At 41.9% G+C, this 9859-nt stretch overlaps 1 protein-coding gene across 2 annotated transcripts in view; it reads left to right on the top strand.

The window, feature by feature from the left end:
- Positions 1-240: 240 nt before the first annotated feature.
- cherp (calcium homeostasis endoplasmic reticulum protein) overlaps positions 241-9859 on the top strand; it is an 81211-nt gene continuing 71592 nt past the window's right edge. Inside the window, exons 1-2 of one of the 2 annotated variants that reach the window (XM_068016643.1) lie at positions 241-370; positions 9534-9656. In XM_068016643.1, the coding sequence (XP_067872744.1) occupies positions 346-370; positions 9534-9656 (148 nt within the window). In that variant the 5' untranslated portion in view covers positions 241-345. Of the gene's footprint in view, positions 371-9533; positions 9705-9859 lie in introns of both variants that reach the window. The other variant, XM_068016642.1, reaches the window with a different exon arrangement.

The raw sequence follows: 9859 nt of genomic DNA, 5'->3' as shown, positions 1-9859 counted from the left end.
AAGTCCCTTCTTCAGAACTATAGATCTAGCATCATCCTCGTGAAATTCCATGGCTCGCGATGATACATTCAACTTAATACACCATTAGCTTCATTATTCTTGTCCAAATTAGGCTGTTGTAGGGTCAGTTGAATCAAAAGCCCCACACAATAATGGCGGCCGCCGAGGACACATCAGCAATAATGCGCATGTGCAATGTACACACGCCCCCCTGTCGCGAATTCTTTGCCGTCAATCAGTTTTCCTTCCGGTTGGAGTCGCCTGTGGTCGGTGGCCGAGCGCTGCAATTGTGACATGCAGGTTTAACCATTATATCTGGAAGTGCGGAGTGAAAAACACGCCGCGATGGATATGCCGGTACCTCCTGAAGGTGAGTGCCGAAACATACCTCTTCACAACCAACCTTCCGCTAGCAAATGTGATTTTTTTGATTGTGCAGAAATACACGGGCCCTTTCCTTGCGCGTCTCTTTGGCCAGATTTGGTCCGCCGGCCAAACTACGCATGTGTACAGGTTTTCCAGTCGACACTGCGCATGTGTGATGCTCATTTCGGCTCTGCACATGCGTGGAATCCCGCTTTCGGAGGCATTTGCGCATGCGGAAACTGAAACTTGCCAGTGGGGGTTGGGGGGCGGTAAATGATCCTGAAACGGGGAAGGGGTATTGGGTGTAAATAACGCCAAGGTGATAGGCGAAAACATCAGGCCAGGGGTTGTAATCAGGTCTGAGAGTCCATGTATGCCCAAGTGTGGAGTTATTACCCATTCAAACTGGTTAATTGGAAAATTTGTCCAATGCAGAACTTCCCTCTGTTAAAACATTGATTAACTCACCCACTTTATACGTCCTTGTTTTGTATAACGGTGTATGGATCAATGAAATCTAATTTCGATTTAATTTTAATCAAGAATTTTTTTCCAAGTATGATCCTGCCTCATGCCTATCTGCAATCTTATCTGATTTTGAGCTTTGCAAAATGTGACCCTCTATCAAGAATATAAGGGTGTAGACAACTTGAGACACTGCCCAGTTCCTGTAGGTTCAACCTAAACTTTACCAATTCAAATGCTAACTACACTTGCAATTACTATCTTACCCAGCCTGCCTTACCTATACTGTCTGTTACACAGCAAATAGGAACATGTTTAGGTTTTCCAGATAGCACAGAGATTCCTCAATATGTGGAAAAGCTTTGCTTTACACTCACCAGACTGTTTTTGAACAGGTAACGGAGAGGGTTGATGCTGTTGCACAGGGACTTCCAAAAGACATCTGATAGTGTCAGACAACAGACTTGTGAGCAAAGTTATAGCTCATGGAATAAACAGGAAATAGTAACATGGATACGGAATTGGCTGAGTGATAGAAAACAAAGAGTAGTGGTTAATGGAAGTTTTTCGGGCTTGAAAAAGGTTTGTTCTGGAGTTCCCCAGGGGTCAGTGGTAGGACCCTTTTCCTAATATATATTAATGACCTAGACCTTGGGAGCACAGCGCACAATTTCAAAGTTTGCGGATCATACGAAACTTAGAAGCATTGTGAACTGTGGGGAAGATAGTGTAGAACTGCAAAAGAACATAGACAAGTTGGTGGAATGGGCAGACAGGTGGCAGATGAAGTTCAGTGCAGAGAAATATGAAGTGATACATTTTGGTAGCAAGAACATGGAGAGACAATATAAAATAAAGGGTACAATTCTAAAGTAGGTGCAGGAGCAGAGGGACCCTAATGTACATGTGCATAAGTCATTGAAGGTGGCAGGACAGGTTGAGAGAGCAGTTAATAAAGCATACAGTATCCTGGTCTTTATTAATAGGGACATAGAGTACAGGAGCAAGGAGATTATGTTGAAAGTGTATGAGACGCTAGTTCGGCCTGTAGTATTGCGTCCAGTTCTGGGCATCACATTTTTGGAAGGATGTGAAGGCATTAGAGAGGGTGCAGAAAAGATTCGAGAATTATTCCAGGGATTATGAACTTCAGTTATGAAGATAAGTTGGAGAAGTTAGGACTGTTTTCCTTGGAGAAGAGAAGGCTAAGAGGAGATTTGATAGAGGTATTCAAAATCATGAGGGGTTTGGACAGAGTAGATAGGGAGAAATTGTTCCCACTCGTGAAAGGATCGAGAACGAGAGGGCACAGATTTAAAGTAATTCGTAAAAGAAGCAAAAGTGACATGAATATTTTTCACGCAGCGTGCAGTTAAGGTCTGGAATGTGCTGTCTGCGAGTGTGGTGGAGGCAGGTTCAATTGAAGCATTCAAAAGGGAATTAGACTTATATGAAAAGAAAGAATGTGCAGGGTTACAGGGAGAAGGCAAGGGAGTGGCACTAGGTGAGTTGCTCATTCGGAGAGCTGGTGCAGACATGATGGGCTGAATGGCCTCCTCCTACACTGTAACAATTCTGTGGTTTAGAAGAGTGGTCTGTAGGCAAAAGCGAAGCATTACTTATCATTTGGAAGAACTTGCATTTATTATTTTGTGCCTTATATCGTCAGGTCCCACTGCATATTTGAGCATAAAATCTAAATTGATAGTGCAGTTGTGAGTACATTCAGAGATGGGTTCTTTCAAATGTCTGTCAGATTCCATGCCACTATTCAGAGTTCTGGGAAATACTGCTAGTTTATCTCACTGTTGTTGAAAATTGCTGTATACACATCAGTTGCTGCACTTCCCTATGAAAACAGCACACGGTATTTCAAAACGACCCATTGTGCACAAAGCACTTTTGAACATCCCAAGAACATCTACATCTAAATAGAAGCAAACTACTGGGTGACTTCAACACACCTGTCGGGGCAGACAGTGATTCATGGCCAACATGCCTTGGTCATCAAGGGTTGGGCAAGATCAGTGATAACCGACAACGCCGCCTTGAGCTTTGTGCCCTGAATGAACTCTGCATCACAAGCACCTTCTTCCAGGGCAGACATCGCCACAAGGTATCATGGCGTCTCTCAAGGTCTGGTCATTGGTACCAACTAGACCTAGTCGTCATCAGGCGCGCGATCTGCCCAGTGTTCTTTACACCCACACCTGCCATAGCGCAGAGTGCGACACCGACCACACTCTTAGCAGCAGAGTGAAGGTATGAAAGTTCCTCCTCTCAAAGGCAGAGCTCCCAAGCGTGTCGGCACTAATCAAACAGAGACATCTTCAGTGGATCGGGCACATCCGCAGGCTGGAAGAGGGTCACATACCCAAAAACCTTCTGTATGGTGAGGTAGTCAGGGCCAGACAACCAGTGGAACACCCAAAGCTCTGCTCAAAGAATGCTTGCAAGCGTGACCTGAAGGCCCTAAATATCGACTATCGCTCTTGGGAGTTACTAGCTGGCAAAAGAGGGAATTAGCGACATATCCTGTGAACTGGCATGCACTACCAGGATGACCAGTTGCTACAGCAGCTTGGCAACAGGCGCCAATGTCAAATACAACCACTCACAGCGTCACTTGGCAGCTTCATGTGCAGCACTTGTGACAGAACCTGCCTCTCAAGGATTGGCCTTCACAGCCATCAAAAAAGGTGCACCAAGAGAAGACACCCCAGCTAAATGGATTGTTTGCTGCGTGTCCATCATCTTTTGTAGGTGGAAGGATGCCAGCCAACCAACCCCACTGCAGATGCTGGAAGTCTGAAATAAAAGCAGAAAATCTGGAGATAGTCAGGTAGCATCTGGAGAGAGAAACAGAGTGCACAGCCTTTCAGGTCGATGACCTTTCATCAGAACTCAATAAGAAGTTAGTTTAATCTAATCTGTTGGTTGAAAGATAAATGTTGACTAAGTCACAGAACTCATTCCCACTACAGACTTGAGTGTAAAATCTAAATTGACAGTGCGGTCATGAGGGGGCGCTACATTCAGAGATGGGGTCTTTCAAATGAGATGTCTAAGATTCCATGGCTCTTTTCCGAGACTTCTGTGGCCTAGTCAACAATTATGCATTGAGATCTTTTATGTCCACCTAAGGTGTTTAGCAAAGCAGCACTCCCTCATTACTGTACTGAAGTGTCAGTCAAGATTCTGTGCTTCATCCTGTAGTAAAATAGCCTCACAACTGCAGTGTATTTTAGTTTATCTTTTGAAAATGTGCAAGAAATGGTCTTCTATATCTAGATAATGTGGAAATAATTTTTTTTCGAACCAAGAATGCTGACAGGGAAGAGTAGAGTACAAGTGCTGTGCTGAGGCTTTGTATTGCACTAGTCAGATTGTACTTAGGAATGCTGTGTTTGTTCAGTTCTGATCACGACATGCATTCGGGAGGCTACAGGGGAAAGTAACAAGATTGATTCCAATGTGATGTGAAGCCTATGTTCTACAGTTTAGAAAGAAGTAGTTGTGGGATGAAATTGAATGAAGTATTAAAAGTATAGCTTGATGGGGTAAAGCTGAATATGTATTACAGATCTGATAAGGAGCTGAATGGCCTATTCCTGTTCTTGTCTTTCTAAGATAAGGTGGTGGATGTGTTTAATCATTCCAGGTATACCTGAATAAGTGTATAATATGCATGTGTTTTCAAAAGGAAAGAAACTCGAATGTTGCTTGTGGAGCTGTCTGGCTTTGAGCCAATGCCACAAACAGAGCAGCTCTTCCAGCTACATTTTGAATGCAGAGTTGTAATTACAAGCATTGGCCTTGGTATAACCAAGCATGTCATACTGGTGTGCCTATAGAGATTGATGAGTGGTTGGTATATTCCAAACCATAAATTGAATGTTAAATTATTCAAATAAAAGATTTGTATTTATCTAGTGCTTTAACCCAGACATCTCAAAGTGCTTCGCAACCATAACTTGGACATATATCACCATTCCTTCATTGTTACTGGGTCCAAATCCTGGAACTCCCTACCTGAGAGTGCAGTGAGAAAACATTCACTACGCAGAGGGCAGCAATTCAAGAAGGCGGCTCACCGCCATCTTCTTGAGGGCAGCCAGGGGTTGACAATAAATGCTGGTCTTGCCAGTAACAACCATATCCCAAGAACTGTTTGAACATAAAAAATAGCAGGATTGGGCCATTCAGCCCTTCAAGGCTGCTCCACCATACAATGAGATCATGGCTGATCTTGTACTTCAACACCATTTTCCTGTACTATCCCTGTTTCCTTGATGTTTTTAATATATAGAAATCTGTCAATCTCAGTCTTGAACATACTCAACGACTGAACCTCCACAGCCTTCTGGGGCAGAGAATTCCAAACATTCACCACCCTCAGTAAAGAAATTCCTCTTCATCTCAGTATTAAATGGCCTGCCCCTTACTCTGAGACTGTGTCCCCTGGTTCTAGACTCCCCAGCCAGAGGAAACATCTTTCCTGCATTTACCCTGTCGAGCCCTGTAATAATTTTGAATGTTTGAATTAGATCTCACCTCATTCTTCTAAACTCCAGAAAATAACGGCCCAGTCTATTTAATCTTTTCTCATAAGACAATCCCTCCATCCCAGGAATTAGTTTGGTGAACCTTTGTTGCACTCCCACTATGGCAAGTTTATCTTTCCTTGGGTAAGGAAACCAAAACTGTACTCAATACTCCAGGTGTAGTCTCACCAAGGCTCTATATAATTACAGTAAGACATCTTTACTCCTATTCTCAAATCCTGTTGTAATACGGGTCAACATACCATTTGCCTTCTTAATTGCTTGCTGTCCCTGCATGTTAGCTTTCAGTGACTCATGGACAAGCACACCCAAGTCCATTTGAAGTTCAACACTTCCCAGCCTCTCACCATTTAGGAAATACTCTGTGTATTTTTGTTTCTCCTACCAAATGGATAATCTCACATTTCTCCACATTGTATTCTATCTGCCAGATTTTTGCCCACTTGCTTAGCCTCTCCAAATCACCTTGAAGCGTCTTTGCATCTTCCTCACAACTCGTGCCTCCACCTATTTTTGTGTCATCTGAAAACTTGGAAATATTACATTTAATCTCCACATCCAAATCAATGATATAGATTGTGAATAGCTGGGGCCCAAGCACTGACAGCCTGCCAACTTGAAAATGACCCATTTATTCCTACTCTCTTGTTTTCTGTCCGTTAACCAGTTCTCAATCCATGCCAGTATATTCCCCTCCAATCCCATGTGCTCTAATTTTGTTTATTAACCTCTTGTGTGGGACCTTATCAAAAGCTTTCTGAAAATCTTTCTTTCTTTCTTTCTTCCACAAGCCACTGGTTCTCCCTTATCTATTCTGATAGTTACATCCTCAAAAAACTCCCAACAGGTTGTTAAACATGATTTCCTTTTCATAAATCCACTTTGACTCTGCCCAATCCTACCATTGTTTTCTAAATGTCCTGTTATCATATTCTTTATTATAGATTCTAGCATTTTCCCTACCTGATAGACTAACAGATCTGTAGTTCCCCATTTTCTCTCTCCCTCCTTTCTTAAATCGTGGGATTACATTTGCCACCTTCCAATCTGCAGGAGCCATTCCAGAGTTTATAGAATTTTGAATGAGGACCACCAATACATCTACTGTCTCTGCAGCCACTTTTGTCAACACTGTGGGATGTAGATCACCGGGTCCAGGGGATCTGTCTACTTTAAGTCGTATTAATTTCTCTAGTGCTTTTTAAAAAATATTATCTTGCAGTTCCTCGTTTACACTAGTCCCTTGATTCTGCATTATTTCTCGGAGGTTTTTAGTATTTTTCTCCATGAAGACAGACATGAAGTATTTGTTCCCCATTATGAATTCTCCTGACTCCGCTTGTAATGGACCCACATTTGTTTTTGCTAATCATTTCCTTTTTACATACTTATCGAAGCTTTTACAATCCATTTTTATGTTTCTCGCTAGTTTACTCTCGTATTCTATTTTCCCTCTCTTTTTTTCTTGATGATCCTTTACAGAATTCTAAAATACTCCCAATCCTCAGGCTTACCATTTTTTGGCAACTTTATAAGCCTCCTCCTTTGATCTCATACAATCCTTGATTTCTTTCATTAGCCACTGTTGGAACACTTTCCTTGCTGGGTTTTTGTGCATTAAAGAAATGTATTTTTGTTGTAAACTAAGTATTTGTTATTTAAATGTTAGCCATTGTCTGTCTGCCGTCATACCATTTTAACGTAGTTTCCCAATCCACCATAGCCAGTTTGCCCCTCATATCTTCATAGTTTCCTTTGCTTAGATTTAGATTTCTGTTTGAACTACATCACTTTCAAACTTAATGTAAAATTCTGTCATATTATGGTCACTCTTTCCTAAAGGCTCCTTTACCAAAAAAACAGTGAATTATTTGTTTTGAGGTGCATTCAGTGTGTAATTGGGTTGAGCACAGGTCAAACAAACACAAATTGAATAAATGGTTAGTGTGTTTTTTGCTGGTAACAGTTGAATGAGGAACAGTGACCAGGAGTCCATGCTTTTCAAATAGTGTTATGGAACTTTTTAATATTTTGAAGGGAGGAGGAAAGTCAGTTTTGCAAATGGACCCATTTACCATGTTAGTGAGTACTGGGGTTAGGTGAGGAAGGGATTAAGAGAGCTGGAAATGAACCTGCGAAACTGGAGAAGGAAGAGATGGAGATAAAAACAAGAAATGCTGGATTCACTCAGCAGGTCTGGCAGCATCTGTGGAAAGAGAAGCAGAGTTAACGTTTCGGGTCAGTGACCCTTAAGAGATGGAGATGTTGCAGAGATATTATGGTGGAGATGGGGAAAAGGGGCGAAAGCAACAGGGGTCGCTAAGGTATCTGTGAATGGTCTCCAGTCTTTGAGATAAAGAAGTTCATAAGCTTGGCATTGGAGGTGAGGATGGAAGGGCATTTCATTGTTGAGAAGATGTCTGGATATGTCTTTGACCTCAAGGATGATTTTGGCTGTTGAGAAGGAGACTCAGTATTGTTTAACCTGGTCTTTGGAACTGTTGTGAGCTGGTTAAAGGTAGATTATGATACAGCTCGCCATGAGGGTTATTAGGGAGATGAAGCTGCATTAATGGTTTCTGTTCATCTGCAAGGATAAACAAATAAACAGAAATGTCCCAGAAAACTTGCTAAAGTCTGTTGTCAGTGGTAACCTAAAGGATTTCACAAGACTAGTATCCAACAAACTGGAGGGCATCCTCAAGAGGTAGGGAGCACATTATACTGAGTTGATGGATGACCCAACAGGCCATAATAAGGACCCATCTGTATGGAGATTGGATAAGCTACTGGAGTATGCTGTGCCGGTGGGAGGCCTTAATGAGCTAAATGGTTGGGGGGAATTTTTGGACTTACTGTTGCAGAATGTTTAAATCAACTCTGTGATCATGCCAAGAATTGCTTGCTTGAGTTGGAGCTGCCCATCTGAGGCCCCTACCTTCAGTGATCAGTGTAGTTGTGCTTTCTATTCACAAGAAGAAGCATCCTCACAATGCTACAGAAGAACTCTATTGTTATTGGTTGCTCTTTATGGTTTTTTTGGGTTGTTGTGACACATGACAGATGCTCTGAAGGGTGGAGTAACCAGACAGCAATCAGATTTTGTTCTTGCCGTTTTGTGGCTTTATACAGGATTACATATTCTTGTAAGGCTGATAGAGTAAAACATTTGTTTCATTGATTTTGTTTTTGTGAGGCTTTCATCCTTAAGTGGCCCTAGTGGAGAAGTTGGAAGCCACATCTCCAAAGGTGGATGAAGCAACTTTAACTCTCCTTTCTCAATATCTTTAATGATATGTCAGATGGCATTGCAATGGTGGTCTTTGAGTGTCTGTCTGAAGCATTTCAGGATGTTGTGTTGTTGGTGGATTCAGCAGGGGATCTTTTGTGTTCTACTTGCTATCTTAAAAATGAGCTAATCATTGGAATATAGAGAGATACAGCACTGAAACAGGCCCTTTGGCCCACCGAGTCTGTGCCGACCATCAACCATCCATTTATACTAATCCTACATTAATCCCATATTCCCTACCACATCCTCACCTTCCCTTAATTCTCCTACCTACACTAGGGGCAATTTACAATGGCCAATTTACCTATCAACCAGCCTTTGGCTGTAGGAGGAAACCAGAGCACCCAGCGGAAACCCACGCGGTCACAGGGAGAACTTGCAGACTCCACACAGGCAGTACCCAGAACTGAACCCGGGTCGCTGGAGCTGTGAGGCTGCGGTGCAAACCACTGTGTCACTGTGCCACCATATGATGGTGATTTCCCTCAACCTCAGTGTTAAGAGCACCATTCAGGAAAAGTATTTGCACAAAATTATAGTGTCCTGTGGAATTTTTATTTCCTTAGTGTATTAATACTAATAGGTTAAATAAGCCTCCCAGCTCAGGAGGCAAATGATATATATAGTGGTGAAATCAAACCAAGTGATAAAATGCAACCTTCTGATATTCTGCCCTAGAATGCCTTATCTGGGCAAAGAGTGTGCGGTGCTATAATACAATAAAACAACATATGAAGTATATCTGTTGGGTCTAGTATGATTTGGTTTAACCTCAATATTATCAATTGAAAGAAATTTGAAATGTAGACATGGTTTAGATATTAATAATGTTTTTCTTGTTACAGACCAGGAGTTGAGGAATGTCATTGACAAACTGGCACAGTTTGTGGCCCGGAACGGTCCAGAATTCGAGAAGATGACGATGGAGAAACAGAAAGAAAACCCCAAGTTTTCATTTCTGTTTGGAGGTGAATACTATAATTATTACCAGTACAAGCTGGCAATCGAGCAGCAACGTAAGTATAAAGTCAGCATTCGGATTTCAGAGATACTAACCCTAATGCAGAATTTATGCATGACAAAAGATGGGTTTTTGCCTGTGTTTAATTTTTAATTTGTATTTTATTGATAGAAACCATATAAGAGGGAACACAGTCATTATTTCTCAATG

This window comes from Heterodontus francisci, chromosome 36 (assembly GCF_036365525.1).
Source record: "Heterodontus francisci isolate sHetFra1 chromosome 36, sHetFra1.hap1, whole genome shotgun sequence".
Lineage (NCBI taxonomy): Eukaryota > Metazoa > Chordata > Chondrichthyes > Heterodontiformes > Heterodontidae > Heterodontus > Heterodontus francisci.
This window is presented reverse-complemented; position numbering and strand designations above follow the sequence as displayed.